This window comes from Fusarium falciforme, chromosome 5 (genome assembly GCF_026873545.1).
Source record: "Fusarium falciforme chromosome 5, complete sequence".
Taxonomy (NCBI): Eukaryota; Fungi; Ascomycota; class Sordariomycetes; order Hypocreales; family Nectriaceae; genus Fusarium; species Fusarium falciforme.
Genome location: NC_070548.1, coordinates 4,160,057 through 4,179,357, shown reverse-complemented (window position 1 = coordinate 4,179,357; position 19,301 = coordinate 4,160,057). Strand labels below are relative to the sequence as shown.

The following is a 19,301-nucleotide window of genomic DNA, read 5'->3' as shown; positions in this document are numbered from 1 at the left end:
ACTTCATCATAGACAAACCTGCATTTTAGATTTATTATATTTAGATCGCCCATTCCAGAGATGCCAACGCCGGTCTAACTTGGCTTCACAGTTCTCAGAGATCGATGCATAGAGTCTTGCTAGAGAAACAAGGTTTATCGTTCATAACTCGTGATAGATTCCTTCTCATGCACTAGCTAGACACTACATAACCAATACCGGCTGCTTTGGAAGTAATGCCGTCCAGTTCTCATCCGTCCCTCGAGCCCAGATCCCCCTCAACGACTCCAACGCTTTGAGAATATTCATAAACCCATTCCGGCGGAACTGCTTCTCTAAGAGCCGTGTAAAGAACTGTTGGTGATCTGGATCATGGCTTTCCGAAGCGGCAATGAAGATGGGCCAGACCAGCACATGCTCGCCCGGAAGAGCCTCGGGAAATGACTCAAGCATCTGCTTGAACGTTGATATCAGATCGGCGGGAGCCGTAACACCAGCTTCGACTGAAGATGCCCTGTTCAAGTAGATCTGAAAGGCCTGATCTCTGAGTTTTGATATCAGACCTAGAGCCCGAGAGTGGGCTGGGTATGACTGGAAGTAGAGTTGCTGGTCTGCCCAGCTTTGCCTGATTTGTGTTGCGACAGCGCTGACGCCTTCATCTTGGCTGATAAACGGCGACGCGTAGACACGCATTCTGTTGAGGCTTGTTAGAACTGCGTTTGCTAGTGAAGAAATGCCTGGCCTCTTACTTGCGAATCTGTGATGCTGAAAAGTCGGCAATGACCTTGCTACCGGCTGCAAGCACATTCTCTCCCCGCACCAAGTCTAGAGCAGACTGCAACATCCGAAACATTATTGGAAAGTCTGAGCTTCCGTTCACCATCATACCGAGAAGCAGAACAATTATGGAAACGATGATGCGATATCTTGCGTGGATATCGTACTGGTTCAAGTCTTGTCGCTTCTGGAGATTAAAGATGGCTTTCGAGTATAGCATACCGGCGTTGACAAGATGGTGGCTTTCAGTTCTTTCCGATAAATGAAAAGCCGAGACTGCCATTACAGAGCTCATGACCAGCTCATCCATACATGCCAAAGGGAGAACCAGGCTTCGCCAGCCATTGTTGCGGTCATCGATGACCACCATCTCTGGGGCGATGTGGTCCGAGACTTGATCGGCGTCAGTCAAGCTCATTTTTCATGTAACAAATACTTACAGTGCTTGAGAAGCAATCTCTGCCATGGTGCGATATGATTCAAGCAGGGGAGCACTGATAGTGGTGTGTGTTGGGTGGCGCTCTGTTTCGGCCCAGTGACAACATCACACCGGACGAGTTGATTGTGATTGCCATCCACTTGCTCCTCGGCGACCGGCACGGAAGGTGGCGGTGGCTGGGGGACGCTTGTTTGTCCTCGCCTCCCGTCATCGGGATGCTCGGAATCTGGGGGCAAACCATGATGATCTGAGGAGCGGGCGAGGCGATTCCTCAAAGGGACCCCCTTTCGCTTCGCGGCCAGACCGTTTCGGAATCTATACCTAGGTCCGATTCCGCTACAGGCAAACCCCTTTGAAACACATTTGGCGCACTCGGGTTCCCCTCTATCGCAGTTGATCCGGCGCTGCGAGCACTCATAACATCCTAGCGCCCACAATGTCAGCTTCTCATTGCAATACTAGACATATCCACTCACCTTTGACCTTGGGGACATATTTTCTCGGCGCTCGAGTCATTGGCGGCTGTGGGGAGACGTGTCATCAGAATTGGGGGGTAATCCAAATACGGAGATAGAAAGGAGAGCGACGCCAGTCGATCAAGTAATATTTCCACTGCGATTCGGCATCGGACCCGAGGGTGGATCTGACCCTCGCTTTCCCCACCCGATGACGGTAGAATGAGTTGGGGGAGCGCGGGAATTAAAGAAGCATCTCCGGGCGACGACGGTATGTTTCAACATGGCAGGTAATTGGAGATGCAAAACATATAAGTCTCATCTACTAACGAGAGACTTCCCCTGTTGTTATTGCCAAAGAGAATTAGAGAAAGAGCCAACGACAAGTTGGACACGACAAGTAAGCTGCGCTCAAGGTTGAGCCAGCGGGTTCAACAAGAACATTGTTGCAAGGCAAAAGATGGGTTTTGCGATATTCTGGACTAAGTCGAGGAACAAATACCACTCATAAGCGGAGATTCTGTTTCTTTAAGTTGCATATTTCCCCTCGGGTTCCAGAGAGCTCGTAGTCGACTGGTAGCCCTGTCATATGCTCTTGAGCGTGCCACCGCATACCGAGTCATTGAGATAGCATCTCACAGACTCCCATCTCACGCTCGGAAGCTCTTTAGTCTTTAGTAGGAACATGGTCCTTGAAATACTGGCCAGTATGTCTTGTGGCAACTCCATGTCCCTCAAACCAAACCACAAGTATAAGCATCGGTCGATCGAGATTTCTTGGCCGTATGATAGGGAGCTGTCAGTCTCGAAATGAAAAAGAGGGACGTTTAAAAAATAGAAGAGTTGCTCTCGAGGTTACGGAGTATTATCGAGAGGGGTGTCAAAACTCGTTGTTGAACCGATGCCCAAGGCACTTCAAGTGCACGCGTTTGATATTTGGCATCGCGTCCACCAGTCACCTTTCGTCATAGTCGCTGTACATGTCGGCTTTCGTTGGTCGAGTTGAAGAAGGTGTAACAAGGAATGGAATTGTGTCTCGTAATCGCGACATGCTCGTCATTGGCAGATAAATGGTTATATATTCGTGTTGCGATAGAGACGTCTGGCTTAACTCGCTCCTGTTCATGGCTGATTGTGGATTTGTTCTCATCAAAGTCGTTAGGCGAATCTACAATCAAGTTAGCGGCTGACTGCTCCTCGGCCTTCTTTCCTGATTCTTGATGCGATGCGCTGGTTGGTGTTCCGAGGAGCAATCCTCCGTTGATGTCCCTACTCTCAACACACACGAGGCGGACGAGGCATTGCCAGAGTTGCTAAAGGGTCGTGAAGTAAATATAGGGGAGAGTGTCCAGGGTCTATAAGTTGGTGTGCCTTGTGGTCATACGATAGCACCAGTCGAAACGGCTGTTCCTTGCATAACCTGGCTAGATTTTGCTCGGACTACGGCGCCTCAGTCATCGTCTAGGAGGTGACCGGCACAGGGGAATATGACACAGACCTTTGACGGGAATACAGACGGAGAGCATCGCTCTTGGCTACCTAAGGTAGGCAAAAAGAATGAGAGCCAGCACCGGGGCAGGGATCGGGGTGTGAGACCTGCATAGCCCGCTTCATGTGCATACCCGAGATCAGGCAGATGTGGGCAGCACAAACCCATCAGCAAACCGTTGCTTTGTCTTGGCTGCTCTTTCAAGACCCCCACGTCCATGATAGCAGACCCTTCATGTCACTTGAGCAACTGGCGATTGCCATGTATCATGTCTCGGCTCTTGAATCCTCCCAAGCCCCGCCCCTAGCCAAACGAGGAGAGCATCTCGGCTTCAGAAGCCGAGCCTCTAACCACACGCGGGGTAAAGCCAGTGACCGTCGGACTGGCGAATCAGAGAGCGGTTCATGACGTGGGTGTCTCATTGGTGAATTCCATCTCGATTGCATCCATCATCGCTTCTTCCCCCGCAACATCCCCACACAAAAGGAAGAGAGCTTCTGCTCTAATTAGCTTTGTTGCTCGGCTTCCAAAACCGACAACTTACATTCATTCATCTTGATGCTGCGCGCCGAATATCGGGACACCGGCGTTCAACGGGCAATATCCCGTGGCGATTGAAACAACCAGCTTCTCCAAGACACTGTCTCGTCAAGAACCGGAGATAGAGACGTCAAGACCGAACGAACCCTCCCATCGTCGCCTCAAGCTGGTGCTATATCAAGCTCCAACCCGCTTCGCTTCATCACCATCTCCAAGCCAAAAGTCTCCATCAACACCGAGCCGTCCTTAATACACTGTCGATTTCACCATGACATCCATCGCTTCCACTCTCAACGACGCCAGCCTCGTCGCTGACAAGTCCTACATCAACGGCGAATGGGTCGCATCCGTCTCTGGTCAGACCTTTGAGGTCCGCAACCCAGCTACCGACCAAGTCATTGGCACCGCGCCCGAGTCTACCGTTGACGATCTCAACAAGGCCATCCAGGCCGCCTCAGATGCTTTCCCTCTATGGCGAGCCCAATCAGGCCGCCAGCGTGGTCGCATCCTGCGCAAGCTCGCCGACCTCATCGCCGAGAACAAGGTTGACATTGGCAAGGTCATCACCGCCGAGAACGGCAAGGCCAAGCCCGATGCTGAGGGCGAGGCTCTGTTCTCTGCTGGCTTCTTTGAGTGGTTCGCCGAGGAGGCTCCGCGACTCTACGGCGATGTCGTCCCTCATGCCCAACCCAACGCCAGAATCCAGATCCTTAAGCAGCCCGTGGGCGTCTGCGGCTTGATCACGCCCTGGAACTTTCCCATGGCAATGGCCGCCCGCAAGATCGCTGCCGCCCTCGCCGCTGGCTGTACAGTCGTTGTTAAGACGGACGGCGTCACTCCCTACTCTGGAAACCTCCTCGCCGTCCTTGCCGAGCGTGCCGGCGTCCCCAAGGGTGTTCTCAACATCGTCACTGCCCTCAATAATACCCCCAAGCTTGGCCTTGCCCTCTGCGAGTCTGACACGGTCAAGAAGATCTCCTTCACCGGTTCCACTCGAGTCGGAAAGATTTTGATGAAACAGTCGGCTGATACCCTCAAGAAGCTGAGCCTTGAGCTGGGGGGTAACGCCCCCTTCATCGTCTTTGACGACGCCGACCTCGAGACGGCCGTTGCCAGCGCTGTCATCGCCAAGTTCAAGGTCTCTGGCCAAACGTGCGTGTGCGCCAACCGAATCTACGTGCAAGAAGGGATCTATGACCAGTTCGCCAGGCGACTGGTGGAGGAAGTGAGCAAGTTCAAGGTTGGCAACGGAACTGACGCCTCCGTCACTCACGGCCCCATGACCACGAGTGTCGAAAAGGTCGAGGAGCATGTCAAGGATGCCATTGGCAAGAATGCCACCGTCCTCCTCGGTGGACAGCGGCTGCCCGACCTTGGTAAGAACTTCTTCCAGCCCACCATCCTCGGCGATGTAAATGACACCATGGCCGTCACCTACGAGGAGACATTTGGTCCTCTTGCGGCCCTGACAAAGTTCAAGACCGAGGACGAGGTCATTGCCCGAGCGAACAAGTCTGAGGTCGGCTTGGCCTCATACGTCATGACTACCAACCTGGCCCGATCGCACCGCGTGCAAGAGAGGCTCGAGTTCGGCATGGTTGCCATCAACACAGGCGTCATCGCCGACTGGGCAGCACCGTAAGTTTACCGTCTCTAACGCATCCTCGGCAAATGCTAACCAGTTGTAGTTTCGGAGGTGTTAAGCACTCTGGCATGGGCCGCGAAGGCAGCAAGTACGGAGTTGACGACTACATGGTCCTTAAGACTATTGTCACCGGTGGCATTAACACTGTTTATAACCCCCGTCTTTAAGAAGCGAGTACTTTATAATATATCAGGCATGTATTACGGGTTAAAAAGCATAGTATGAATAGACAAAAGGGGTCTACTTGCCCTTGATAATGACGATTAAGTAGCCTACCATACCAGAACACCAGCCCTCAGTTATACACGTGTCTACTGTCCTACCATTAGAGGCAGCCTCTCTGAAGAAACTTTCCGAACCGTTATCGCCATCATCGAGCTCTTTACGGCGGAAGAATAATCTATCTTAGGGATGGTGTTATGCTAGACCTCTCACGATCTCTAAGCTGCCCACCATTTGCTCCACTAACCGCCGACCATGATCAGGTTATCTACGAGGTACAACTCAACATCCCCAAGCGAAACTGGCAGAGATCAGTCTGTGGTGCATCCTCCAAGATCTATTATCAGGAGATAGTCTCCCCTCGATGTAATAGCACGATGTTGAGCCGTCGCAAACCCTCTTCACCGCCCAAGTTCCCCGACATGAAATTCGCCGCAAAGTTGCTGCCTTTCCCGCAAAGCCGTCGGTATGATCCGAACGATAGGCACAGGACCCTGTTGTCTGTCAAACAAGCCTCGTATTGGTCAGGATGCGAGTTGAGCATACGGATATGGTGATCCGCGTGGCACAGCTTAAATCAGGAGCAGGGGGTGGCCAAAATGCCCAGTTCCCAAATGCAACATTGCTATGGAACCTCGCCTAAGGAACGCCTCTGAAGTTTTCCTTTAGCAGATGTGTCGTAAGCTTCCTGTTTGAGACTGTTGCGTCCTGTCACCAGGCGAGATGCGGTATTTCGGCGCCTTGGCAAGTTGGGATGGCGGCGAGACCGTACGTTATACATTGCAAAAGGTGGTTATATCAGATTCCAGTGGCGTCTCGATTCAATTCATTCTTCATCATGAATCTCCACCCTGGGTCCTCATCCCGCTTTTGATCATCCCACGGGTAGAGCCGAGACAGGGGTCCTGGAGGTACTGCCAGATACCAAGCCGGGACACTTAATTTCGAGATCGCTCTATTGTTTATGCACTTGGGTTTCTCATTGGTCTGAATGCGAGAAGTTTAAATTCTGGTGTTGAGTTCTTGCTCTTGAACTCTGTCTGCATGACTTGGCAACACTCATATATCACACGTTACCTAGCGAGTGTAATGCAAAGACTTAAAGAACCATACGATAACAGAAAGATGAAATACGTGCCACTCGAAGGATTCTTAACCCGGGTAGAGACACGCTAGTGCAGCACTGTGTATGGCGGCACTCTTGGCCAGTTCAGATTCCTGGGAGTGCACCCAGCCTCGATCCCAGCCTGCAGCGTAATTGAAACTATCACGGGAAGACTTGAGAACGCTTAAATTCTTTACAAGATACTACCTTCCTAGAGCATTGAAACAAGGCCAAAATCAAAGAGACTCGGCTTTGGTTGACTGTATGGTATGGTATTAACCACAAGACAACGAGCCAGGCCCCGTCTATAAAAAGCAGGATGACAGTCCTCGTTTGACTGTTTCACACATCAGCACGATCATTCATCTACAGCACTCAACATTCCCATACTTGAAGATCCGCAACATGAAGGCTTGCCTTGCCATCCTTCTTCCCCTGGTTTTGGGCGTGGCCGTGGTAAGTTAGATCCCAACACCTTGATAGACACGACACGTCCCAATGCTGATTTGACTTGATTTCAATAACGTTCCTAGGAGCATCCCTGAAGGATATGACCTCTCGGACGAGCTTGAAGTCATTGGTCCTTTGGAGAAAGGCGGAAAGAATGTCACCCTGAAGGGAACAGCAGAGGTAGCTATGACCGCCCATTCTCGATTTGCACATATCTAACCTGTAATTTCATAGACTGTTATTGCGCAGATCAAGGAAGCAAACCCAGACTTTGAGCTAGACGATATTGAAAATGTAGAGCCCAAAGAGACCAAGCGAGACTTGGTCCTCGAGGCTCGCGCTCATGCGGTAAGGTTGCCTTGGTTCCTCTACCACTGACCTGCTAACCTCCATCTCCAGACTCACCACTTCTGCCGCGCCGGCAAGATTGGCTACTGGGGCGGAGGCGAAGCGAATCGTGACCAGATTGCCCGTGAAATCGGCTACCTCCGATCCATCGGCAGCCGGACCTGCGGTGTCAACGCTCGATCTTGCGTGCGCATCTCGTGCTCCAACAACGCGGGCATCTGGTGGTGCAACGACAACAACTACCATGTTGGCGAGAAGGGCAACGACCTCACCAACCTGGCTCAGATTGCCGTCTACAAGTGCGAGCGCCATGTCAAGGCCACGTGCTGGTCCGGGCACCCCGTGTGCTATGACTGCGGATGTCGGCCCATTGATGACTGGGTGGTTTGGGGCCAGCAGTTTAGCAGCCTCAACCACAATGTCATTGTCACTGTTGATAAGTGTTAGAGGGTAAGGCGAAGGTCTCGGGTAGTTAGGGCTATGGGTTGAAAGGCTCACACAGTTTAGGACTGTTGTTCTCTCTTTTGTTACTGAAACGCCTGGAAGACGTTGTCTAAAGGGCCTGTTGAGGAATATCTCTTCTCTTCTCTGTAGTCTTAGATACTTGATAATAAAACTACCTCTTCTTATCTAATTTCAGGTCTAGCCTTAATAGTATATGTTCGGTGAGTAAGTCAACCTTTTTAAAATGCTATTGATAGGATTCGCGGAAGCGGACCAAGGCCCCGATAACTGGCCCGACACTTGGAACTTACAGTACTATCCCATCTATCTTAAACTGCCCATGTGCCATGGATCATGGTATTTACGACATCATTTTCACGGCGCTGTCATATTTAAAAATGGGATCTTTGCCACTACGGCCAACAGTCTCTATGACTCTGAGAAAGGAAGCAGGCTCGTTAACAAAGGCAATGTGTCAATGACGAGCAGACCTCTTGTCCAGAACTCAATTGAACCAAGTTGATCTCTAGTCAACAACCAGCCGACGAATAATCCAACTGAAGCTTAAATAGCCAACAACCAATAGCACCCAACCTAGGTGCACCAGTGGCCAGAAATACCTCGTCGACGTCAGCATCAGGAGGAATCGGTGGGAATCAGGCGACCCATTCATTTGTTTCAAAGAAACATGGACCAGGAATCATGCACTCGACTGAACAGCTGGTCCTGGCCTTGACCATGGCGGACATGTTTGCGAGAGCTGACATGTCCAGGATGGCAACGCGAGCCGTGTTTTACTTTTGTTGAGTGGCCCCAGAAGAGATTCTCCTCGCTGATCCAGCTGTCCGGAGACGGCAGGGTTGGCAGGTTCTCGAGAGCTGCCGGTCTCACCCAATCGAAAGTCGGTGGGCAGCAGAGGAGATAAGATACCCCTATCGGTTGGTCAATGTCGAGACCACGGCATCAGTCCCTGCATTATGACGCGACCAGAATAAGCACTAGAGGACCCAACCGTCTCAAAAGTTTCAAAAACAGGCCAGGGGCAAGACGGGTCGGCGTATGGATCGACACGGTAAAATCAGCCGTTGGCTCCGAGGATCAAAATAGTAGCGGTCATCAGAACCCTATCATTAGATCCGTGGGGAAGAGAGATGGGAAGTCGGGGCTGCAAGTTGCGCCTCCACCGTAAACACTCGGCCAGTCAGAAGCTGGGAGGGGGCAGAGGGAATTGCGTGCTGGCCGGGCCCAACATCGACGTTGCACAACGGCTTTCTCGGCCTTGTTAATACGGGCAACACAGCAGTACAGGAAAGGGCTCAGCTGTGACAGACAAACCTGCCGTGGACAACAAGACAGGCTATTTTTGAATACTCGTAACGCCACCCGATTCGCAATCAAGACCGCGTCTGAGATCATAGCCAAAGGCTGGCTCAAACGCAGTCAGACCGGCCACGATACCATCTCACGGCCAGGTCGGTTAAGCAGCATAAAGTCATGATGCTTCAATAATGTATGCAATCATCCTGTGCCTGGCCTCTTTCAGCTGGGCTGATCTGCCCTCCCTGATGGGTGTGCCCCGGCGATTGCGCAATCTCCGTTGCCTCCACGACTGCATAACTTTTTGAGGCCCCCCCCGCAGGACCCGAGTCTCGACCTGCAGCGGCACAGACGGGGAGCCCAATTGCCGGTCAAAAATGTGGCAGAGGATCTGCATAAAATGCCTCTTTTTGTGTTATTTGCCGTGTTGTCTTGGTACCCCTGTCCATGAGGCTCTTGACTCCCCGCAAAACGTGATCCTCGTGGAAGCTGACAGCGTCTGCGAGGCGAGCGGTTTGGGAAACACGGCTGTCAGGTGAAGTGACGGACTGGGAGACTGTGAATGGTGATCAATTTGGGTTCCGGGGCCTGGTCTTGGGCGGTGATCCTTGAGCAAGGCATAAAATAATGCTCGGTGTGCAGTCGTTGACCAGTCCACTTCTCCCTCGCGCAAATAGAAAGATCATTAAACAGACTAATAACAGACCGGTTAAACCATATCTCTATTGACACACTGATACTGAGGCTCAGTGTCAGCAGAAAAGTGAGAAAAACACCTCCCGACGTCAATGTTGCGACACCACGTTATCACGCAATCGGCTCATGAGCCGAGTTCAGGCACATCTCAGCTGAAAGTGCTAGCATCCCTAACCACATCTACTTGCGAGGTGCATGTCAAGTCACCCTATCATCAAGGTAGCCCTGAATATAAACTGAATCCCAACGGCTTTCCAAAACGGTGTGTGTTGTCACCGAGTGTTGACTTGCCGTCCTGCATCAATAGTGGGTGCCAGCCTGCTCCCGTCCTGCAGCAAAAGAGGTTGCCGTCCTGCATCAACACGGGCTCTCAAGCATATACGAGCTTATGGCTGAGCTTGGAGAAGCCTTATTTATCCCGCGGGTGGGTATTGGGTCGAGCATGTGTAACCTGACTGGGATGATCATCGTCCGGGTTTTACGTGGGTGAAGCATGGCCAACAGTCAAGACTCTGTGAGCAACGTGCGGCTGAGGTCTGGATGCGTCTTCCAGCCTTCTCATCTCGTCATTACTTCTGGCTGGTAAACATCTCCAAGAGGTATAGACAGAACAAGCAAGAGTTTCTCTATAAGTATCCTCTTATCCTCTCCCTCAACGTCAACTCTCCGACTCATCCTCACACACCAATCTTTTCCACAAACCACTCTTTACCTCATACATCCAAGCCTTTCGCTTCATCCCACAAAATGAAGGTCCTCACTCTCCTCCTGCCTCTTCTCTCCGCACCACTGGCCTTCGCCGCCCCTGGCGACTACGGCTATGGCTATGGAAACACCAAGACCGTGACGGCCACCGTCACTGTCACGAAAAACTACCCTCAACCTCCTATCACCAAGACCAAGACCTTGACAGTGACCCAGCCCGCCGTCACCAAGACCAAAACGGTCTACAAGCACAAGCCCCCGGTCACCAAGACCGTCACCGTCACGCAGCCCCCAGTGACCAAGACCGAGACCGTGTACAAGCACAAGACTGTCACTGTGACGCAGCCCGCGATCACCAAGACCAAGACCGTCACCGTCACAAAGACCGTGACCCAGCATCCTCGCAAGACCTACGACAAGCCCGGCTATGGCAACCCCGGCTACGGCAACGGTGGCGGCAAGGACAAGGACAAGGACGGAGGTAAGAAACTCACAGCTTCTTTGATACATGAGAGTTGCTAACATGTCATAAGACTACTAATGACTTTCGCCCATGAGAATTGGGTGGACTCAGCACTTGGAATGTTTGCCCTAAGGGTAGAAGTGCTGGGTTTCGATGCGCCGGGATGGATGGATTCCAACACCACGGTCCTTTTTGAATCTGCCTTACTGCTTTGCCTTTTCTACCCCCTGTTTTTATTCTTGCTTCCATCCTTTATGCCGACTCATACCCACTGCCCTTGCCGTGGTGAGAGCCCAAGCTATGGATGGCAGCTGGTTGCTTCACGGTGATCAAAAATATTCTATTCGAGACATTCTTTCACATAGTAAGATATAGCCGCAGTATAGTTACGACGGTCCTTGGGCTGTCTTGGATTGGAACATAAATAAAATGTTATTGACGTCACCTTGACCCTCACCTATTATTAGTATAACTTGTACTCGAGTGAGTGGACTTTTCTTTGTGTCTGTGATTCCCTCGTTAGAGGCCAGAGACATCTAGGGCGCTACCATGACCTTGGATACGCTATGGGGCGTCTAGGGACATGTTTTCCCATTGTTTCCAGTTTAAGAAATCAAATATCCACAACAGTCTTTCAATACCTATATAGAACACAAAGAAGGCAACGAGTAAGCAGCAAATGTTTAAGTTAACAGTAATCATGGAAGCTTCTTTCATATCCCTATAAGTTAACTATGCCTTCCACAATCTACTTACCCACAAGGAGATCGCTTCGCAAAATATCAATATCAGGGTTCCTGTGCACATTCTTAAGCGGCTTCGTCTTGTTCTCAAACAGCAGCTTCAACAATCCAACCATAACCTCATTCACCACCTTCTCAACCTTCCTCCCATTCAACTTTCCAAACACCTCGTCCACTGTGGGCTGCAACTCAGGCGGAACCTGGTACACCGTCAGCAGCAATGGCAGGTCCATAAAGGCATAGTGCTGCGTATCCCTCACCGCCAGTTCCATCTTGGCAGCGTCGACCTTGTTATAGAAGCTGCTCCACTCAGGCACGGGTGCTGAGTAGTTCCTCCCAACCAGAATAAACGGCTTATCTTTAAAGCCATCCTGGCTCACGGGTCCGTAGATTGAGCCGTCAAAGTTGAGCCCTCCGATGACATTTGGGTCGTGCTGCGCGGTAGCGGCGGCTGTGGCTCCGCCAAAAGAGTGTCCGTAGACGACGATCTTGTGAGGATTAAAGGTGCCCGGGAACTTGGCGAAAATGGAGTTTGTGACGGTCGTGTTAGAGAGCTGGGATATGAGGAAGGACTCGTCGGCCGTACGGACCTGGTCATATTAGTCTACCTACTAAGAACGATTGCTTCAGGCTAGGCATGGACTTACTTCCAGCTGCTTGAGAGTTAAAGTCTCATTACCCAAGGTTGCATATGCAGCACTCCCGTCGGGAAACTCAACGACAGAGGTTTCATACGTATGGTCGAGCGTTACAACGATATACCCCAGACTGGCCAATGACCTCGCCAGCGCACCATATACAAACCTCGTGCCCTGGAACCCCGGCGAGAACACCGTCACAGGAAACTTCTTCCTCTCCTTATAGTCCCCGTCCAAATTGAGCGTCCCAATATCACAGAACTCCATTTCGAAATCTCCAAACAAGCCCTGCGGGACGCCCAAGGACTCGCCCACCTTTTCAAAGACGCTCGCCGTTAGAGGCGGCATGTATGGCACCACTTGGGCCTTGCATCTGTACTGAGCGTCGATGGGGAGATATACCGACGCCATGATGCGGCGCTTGGTGTTGGCCTCGGGCGCAAAGGGGTCTATACGGCTCGGGTCGATGAGCTCAATGTGCTTGACAGTGACATCGTAAGAGCCTGGAGGAGAGGGGACAAGGAGAGAACGGGCTGCCCCAAAGAGTAGAGAAACTGTGAGGAGATGATGCATTTCTGGGTGAACTTGGCTGTCCTTGAGGAATCTGACCTTTTGGGCGCAGCCTCGGACGGCTAGTTATACAAGATAGCTCTCTTAGCGATGGTCCCTCGTGTTAATCAGATCTCACGCATTGGCCCATGTTATGCAGAAGGATCGCCTGCGCCACACTTAAAGTACGTATGACAATTACATACGAAGCACGTACGTGACAGGTTAGTATCAAGAATTAATATTTCACATGACCAGGCCCCAGTGGCCGCGTCATGGTGCAGAGCCATCGTAGCATTTTCTCGATCCGCCTAGGCAGCAGATTCCTCCCAGATCATCATGTCTGAATTAAATAGGATAGCTCTGTAACGAGACACCTCTCGCAAGGTTGCTAGCGAGGCAAATAGTGTATTTACCAGCAAGATTTGCAGATTCAAGCACCCTGTCTTAAAGAACCTGAAGATAAACACCAACTCAACACCAAGAGGGGTGGCTCGGCAGAGGCTTCTTACCATTACAACTGTATGAAAGCATAACGAGAAAACGGCATAAACATGCCTGGGCCAGGTCCCTTTGTTAAGATATTATATACGAGCTCCATTCTTGTTTAGCACCTCCCGAGCGAACACACTCGGGCAGGGAGTGGTCCCAGGTGAAGTTAAAGTATTTTAATAGTATGGGGCCTTTGTTAAAGACAAAGACAATGCAGGCATCAAGATAATTGTGCATGAATAGGTTAAACGCCAAACATGTTCCATTGTGACCGGCACCTCGAACACTTCAAGGTGCTTCTACATAAGCTATCCCATCCAGAGCCTATCCGTCTATGCAGTTCAGCTCAGCTACCAACCTATCATCACATCGTCAAATCGTCAAAACTACCTTACACAAACACCCGCAAGAACTCAACCAGCGCCATCATAGCCATAGCCTGTCCGTACGGCATGCTCGTCCGTGGGATATCCTTATAATGCTGCAAGTCATGGCCCATACCCGTGCCAAATGACGTGTTGAGCAACTCTCCCTCCGGGCTAATGTTTTCCAGCACAGCCTTGATCGCCTTGACTGCCACCTCAGAGTACTGCTTGCCCACGTACCGCCGTCGCTCAGCCTTAAGCATGCCGTATGCAAAACCCGCAGTAGCGCTAGCCTCGACGTACGAGCCCTCCTCCTCTGAGATGTCCAAGAGTGTGCGCCACAAGCCGTTGGGGGCCTGCAGCTTGGCGAGAGCCTCACACTGGCTCTCGAGGGTGTTGATGAGGTGCGAGCCGAGAGGATCGTCGGTCTTGAGTCCGACGAGCTCCAGGAACTCGGGGATGACAATGGTGACCCAGCTGTTACCGCGTGCCCATCGTGCATCGGCAAAATTGTGACCACCGTCCTTGAAAGTCCAGCCGTGGAAGAAAAGTCCCGTCTTTGTGTCAAACAGGTACTGGATGTGAAGAAGGAACTGTTTCTTAGCCTCGGCGACGTAATGCGGCCTATTGAGGACCAGACCAATCTTGGCCAGCGGCATCACCGTCATCATGAGGGTGTCATCCCAGAGCTGCTGGTCGTTGACCTCAAGGTAGGTAATGTGCTGCATGCCGCCGTGTCTGGTGCGTGGGAGGTCGTGGTATGCCCACTCGGCCCAGCTATCGAGCCAGGGCAGGTATGTCGGGTTGCCCGTCTTCTCATAGACGTAGGCCAGGGTCAGGAAGACAGCCATGGTGTTGATGTTCTTGCCCTTGTGGCCCTCCTTGAAGCGGGCCTGGAACCAGTCCTCGATGATCTTGAGCCACTCGTCCTCTCCCGTCATCTCGTAGTACTTCCAAATGCCGTACAGACCGATGCCGTGCGTCCACTCCCAGTCATTCCAGCCCTTGGTGTCGATGATGCGGCCATCGTCAAGCTTTAGCAAGAACTCTCCGGTTGTGTCCTTGATGTTGACGAGCTCATGGATGAGAAGACGGATCTGCTTGTGGACGTCTTCCGCGGCGACACCGTGCATGTGGGAAGGCATGATGTGATGGGGGAGTGTGTGAAGAAGAGGGGTAAAGTAAAGAGAGGGAGCCTGGTAGAATATGGCGCGATAATTCGGTGAGAGCCTCGATCTCTCCGTAACAATCCTGTACGTGATGTTGTGTTGACCGAGCGCTTTTTTTCCCAATCACTCGTCTGGTCACTCAACAATGGAACGAAACATGGGAACAACGGGATCAACACGGGGAGAAGGCGGTAAGCATCTTAATAGTGAGGCAAGTCGACCAGGATGCCCACAACCGCGCCAACGGCTCCCGCTCTCTCATGCCATTTGGACTCTGAGTGGCCATCTGAGCTTCCCCGCGAAGACCCGTCAACCCACAACTTCGGTCCGAAGCAGACCGAGCCGTGAGCTTCGGTCAAGTCACGCCGTCCTATGAGAGGCCGGGAACGTCACTCCACACCCTCTCCGCACTTTGGAAAGAAACTTGGTTCTGTGGGGGTGGGGGTCTGGGGGCGCCTCGAGATGGGGGCGGAGACTCAGGCAGGCCGAGGTGAGCGTCCAAGAAGGGGAATGGTGAAGAGCTATGATGAAGCCATAACGAGTTGGGGGAAACATGGTGAAAGAAAAGACCGAGGTTTCCGAAGCTGGATGCTGGATCGGCAATTGTTTGCAACGAGACAAAGAGAGAAGACTTGACGCTAATGTTTGACTGTGGGACTGCCATTCTTAATACTGATACATAATCCACAGAGCCGTAACCTTATTCTCTTTGTCGATTGATGGGCTTCGTAATGGCCTTAAGCATTCACATACAGAGACTACCCTACTCCTCCCTCCAGCGTCAACTCATGACGGACACACCATGACAGACAGACAAGGACGATGCGGAGTAACTCATGCCGTCACTTCACTTCCCCAACTTCTCGACAGGGGAACACAAAAGCACCCAGGCATCAGCGTTGGAGTACCCATGCCAACTGGTGCACCACCATGCACCGAAATCCTTTCCAGAACAAAACGCCCTCAGAAGCACGGCTTTCCCTTTTCACAAATCATGCGACGCCTGATGATGATGATGATCGAGCCTCCCCCTGACACACAGGGTTGCATTCCGCGCTCTCCAACCCACACAGCTCACCTTTCCCCGTCCACAGAGCACTGGTATTATCCCTCAAGCGGAGATCCTGGTCCTTTTCACTTTTCGGTCCCAATTCAGTGGACCCTCCTCTCCTGAGAGCCACATCTTCAAGCCAACCAGCATGAACAGTTGGAGATGAAATAATTGGGGTCAAACCTCAAGCAGACTCTGCCGCATACCCGAGCATGCCAAAGAGCCATTCGGGCATTCGGTCCAAACCCAAGCGAGGCACGACTCGCCCCGTGGGACCCTCCTCTGCCTAACCCTCTCTGGGCTTTAGCGGTCTCGCTCGTCTGGAGACCCAAGACTGGGGCGTCTGGGGGAGATGGGGAAGTTCAAGCCATCTCCGCACCGAGTCAGACGGAGTGGCACCTGGGGAAGCCCATTCGCTCGCCGCCTCTCCCTCAGATTCCAGGATTGTAAAGCCCGTCAGTCCGACTCTCGAGCAGATAAAAAAGCTCTGCAACCCATCTCTTGGCCAAGGAATTTCCCCAAGGCCAAGACAACCACCAAACCCTCCCCTCACATTGCCCCCCTTCTTGTCACATTATGGAGTCCGCCGACCAAGTCCAGCGCAAGCAGTCCCTCGACGAGGTCGAAGACCTTGAGAAGCCCACTCAGCACTCTGAGCGAGTTGACAAGGAGCTTGCCCAGTATGTCTCTGATGTCCGTATCGACATCAGCCCCGAGCGTAGCGCCCAGCTGCGAAAGATGATTGACAAGCGAGTCCTTCTCGTCATGATCTGTACCTACTTTCTACAGGCCATTGACAAGGGCACTCTCTCGTTTGCCTCCATCATGGGCCTCACGGCCGACACTGGCCTGGAGAACCCAGACGGGACCATCAGCCAAAATGTAGGTTATCCCGATCGACCCCGCCTTGAACAACGCTGACCATTGGCTTTAACAGTTCTCGTGGCTCACTACATGTATCTACCTCGCGATCCTCGTCGTCGAATACCCCCAGAATTGGCTCATCTCCCGTGTTCCCATTGCCAAATACCTGAGCTTCTGCATCATCGCCTGGGGTGCTACTCTTGCCTGTCATGCTGCCTGCAAGAACTTCACCAGCCTGGTCATTGTGCGAACTCTCCTAGGTATCTTTGAGTCGGCATGCCAGCCATGCTTTGTCATCCTGTCTGCCATCTGGTACCGTCGTGAGGAGCAGGCCTCTCGTGTCACTTACTGGTGAGCCCCTCGAAGAACATGAACCACTCAAAAGCTAACCAGTCGCAATAGGTACATGATGAATGGAGCCCAGCAGATCGTCGGTGGCCTCCTCGCCTACTGCTTCTCCCTCATCAAGAGCGGCCCCCTCAGGTCGTGGCAGTGGCTATTCCTCTCGTACGGTGTCATCTCGGTCGTCTTTGGCTTCTTCGTTCTCTGGTGGATGCCCGACTCTCCCATGCGCGCCAAGTGCTGGACCGAGCAGGAGAAGCACGAGATGGTTGAGCGCGTCCGCGACAACCAGACGGGTATCCAGAACAAAAAGTTCAAGAAGGAGCAGTTCCTCGAGGGTCTCAAGGACCCCCAGACCTACGGCTACGCACTCATTTCTCTGTGCACCACCATCCCTACGTCTGGTCTCGGTGCCTTTGCCAACATCATCATCAAGAGCTTCGGCTTCAGCACCCTTGAGACTCAGCTCCTTGCCATGGTCTTGGGCTTCTACATCATCATTGTGCTGCTGTCATCGGCTTGGCTTGTCAAGAAGACCAATCAGAACCTTCTGGTTATGCTTGGCTTCTGTGTCCCGTGAGTCTATCCCTCGTTAGCCTTAGTGAACTATACTGACAGCCGCAGGTCCTTCGTCGGCACCATTCTCCTCATGACTATCCCCAACCGGACCTTTTCCCAGCACGTCGGTCTCCTCATCTGCTACTACATCACCCTCTCCTTCTGGTCCGCCCAGACTCTCGGTCTCTCCATGATCTCGCGAAACACTGCCGGTCAGACCAAGAAGACAGTCGTTGTCGCATTCAACTTCATCATCTGGGCCGCCGGTAACGCCATCGGCCCCCAAGTTTTCCTCTCTCACGACGGCCCCCGCTACTTCATCGCCTTTGCCACCCACCTGGGTTGCTACAGTCTTCTGGTCATCGTCATCCTCGCTCTACGATGGCACCTGCGCCGTGAGAACCGTCGCCGCGACGAGATGGCCGCCGCGGGCATTGCCGAGGCAAGTGTCGACGCCACGGCGCGCGCTTGGGAGGATCTTACGGACAAGGAGAACCTGAGCTTCCGCTACGTCTACTGAGTTGTTTATATTGTGTACGATGCATATAGATGGAGCGGGTCTAGCATATTTAGAGATCGCCTTAAGACGGTCAATGTTGGGTACTCCTCGAGTCCTAGCGATTTAATGAGTACGACGAGATTTACATATACGTTCGTTTCCGATGGGTTCATCGTGTGCGTCTGTTTATATAACAAGGACTAGCTTCCTCTATGTTCTGTTAAGCGTCTTGCCTCCAAGACAGAGCCATCATCAGCCATCGCCAAAGGGTGCGCACCCTCTTGGCTTGAACCAAAGACTTGGCCGACATTCCCATTGCCTCTATATCCAGCCGAGCCTGCTTCTAATTATACTGATCAACTCAATGAGTGCCATTGACCAGCCTCTCATAATACATCCAATGCTCTGTCCCTTGATTGTCTACTGAGGAAAGTTTGCCAATCTGTTCACTAGAATTGTTGAGCGCGAAATCGCCGGCTTGGCGCTGAGAGTCGCAAGTCGGGGCTTCGCATGTACTCCGGGTCATGTCATTGACCATTCCACAGGTACCCGTTGAAGTCGCGCGGGTGCATTCCCAGCGTGTGTGATCCCTACGGACTTGATTGGTAGTCTCGGAGGGCATATTGAGTAATCTGGTCGAACTGATACTTGGTGATATACGAGATTGTGCTTTCGCTGCAACACTGCTTGCCAAGTCGCTGTGCTGTTAAAGTTGCCTACTTAGTAAGTGAGCAAAGTTAGGTCGGGTGCCTGTCGAAGTATTTCAGAATGTAGATTGTATAGAAGCGAACGCTCTAGGCTTTTGATCTCTTTTATACCTCTCAGCCATTACAAGCGTACGCCAGCCCATGACTGAGTGGTTGTCCAAGCCCGACTTAACTGTGAAGTCACTCATGCACTGATTCGTTGAAGAACAAAGCCAGTGAGTAGATGATTCGGCGCCGTTGGCGATCAGAG

General features: G+C 52.1%; 7 protein-coding genes across 7 annotated transcripts; 4 read left to right on the top strand and 3 right to left on the bottom strand.

Annotated features, from left to right (window-relative positions):
* Positions 1-183: 183 nt before the first annotated feature.
* NCS54_00754900 (Zn(2)-C6 fungal-type domain-containing protein) lies at positions 184-1,711 on the bottom strand (the record flags this gene model as incomplete). The annotated part of the gene is made up of 4 exons (XM_053152972.1): positions 184-673; positions 729-1,149; positions 1,197-1,619; positions 1,672-1,711. The coding sequence occupies 4 exons, from the start codon at positions 1,709-1,711 to the stop codon at positions 184-186; spliced, it is 1,374 nt and encodes a 457-aa protein (XP_053008947.1).
* A 2,236-nt stretch (positions 1,712-3,947) lies between these two features.
* NCS54_00754800 (Aldedh domain-containing protein) lies at positions 3,948-5,491 on the top strand (the record flags this gene model as incomplete). The annotated part of the gene is made up of 2 exons (XM_053152971.1): positions 3,948-5,317; positions 5,368-5,491. The coding sequence occupies 2 exons, from the start codon at positions 3,948-3,950 to the stop codon at positions 5,489-5,491; spliced, it is 1,494 nt and encodes a 497-aa protein (XP_053008946.1).
* A 1,565-nt stretch (positions 5,492-7,056) lies between these two features.
* Positions 7,057-7,896, top strand: NCS54_00754700 (Hypothetical protein; the record flags this gene model as incomplete). Its single annotated transcript, XM_053152970.1, has 3 exons — positions 7,057-7,107; positions 7,336-7,449; positions 7,501-7,896. 3 exons carry the CDS (start codon positions 7,057-7,059, stop codon positions 7,894-7,896), a joined length of 561 nt encoding a protein of 186 aa, XP_053008945.1.
* A 2,694-nt stretch (positions 7,897-10,590) lies between these two features.
* NCS54_00754600 (Hypothetical protein) lies at positions 10,591-11,152 on the top strand (the record flags this gene model as incomplete). The annotated part of the gene is made up of 2 exons (XM_053152969.1): positions 10,591-11,092; positions 11,145-11,152. The coding sequence occupies exons 1-2, from the start codon at positions 10,654-10,656 to the stop codon at positions 11,150-11,152; spliced, it is 447 nt and encodes a 148-aa protein (XP_053008944.1). The 5' UTR covers positions 10,591-10,653.
* Positions 11,153-11,822: 670 nt separating this feature from the next.
* Positions 11,823-13,028, bottom strand: NCS54_00754500 (1-alkyl-2-acetylglycerophosphocholine esterase; the record flags this gene model as incomplete). Its single annotated transcript, XM_053152968.1, has 2 exons — positions 11,823-12,407; positions 12,465-13,028. 2 exons carry the CDS (start codon positions 13,026-13,028, stop codon positions 11,823-11,825), a joined length of 1,149 nt encoding a protein of 382 aa, XP_053008943.1.
* Positions 13,029-13,887: 859 nt separating this feature from the next.
* On the bottom strand, positions 13,888-15,006 carry NCS54_00754400 (Hypothetical protein; the record flags this gene model as incomplete). Its single annotated transcript, XM_053152967.1, has 1 exon — positions 13,888-15,006. The coding sequence occupies one exon, from the start codon at positions 15,004-15,006 to the stop codon at positions 13,888-13,890; it is 1,119 nt and encodes a 372-aa protein (XP_053008942.1).
* Positions 15,007-16,657: 1,651 nt separating this feature from the next.
* Positions 16,658-18,365, top strand: NCS54_00754300 (MFS domain-containing protein; the record flags this gene model as incomplete). The annotated part of the gene is made up of 4 exons (XM_053152966.1): positions 16,658-16,963; positions 17,019-17,296; positions 17,348-17,863; positions 17,912-18,365. The coding sequence occupies 4 exons, from the start codon at positions 16,658-16,660 to the stop codon at positions 18,363-18,365; spliced, it is 1,554 nt and encodes a 517-aa protein (XP_053008941.1).
* Positions 18,366-19,301: the final 936 nt, after the last annotated feature.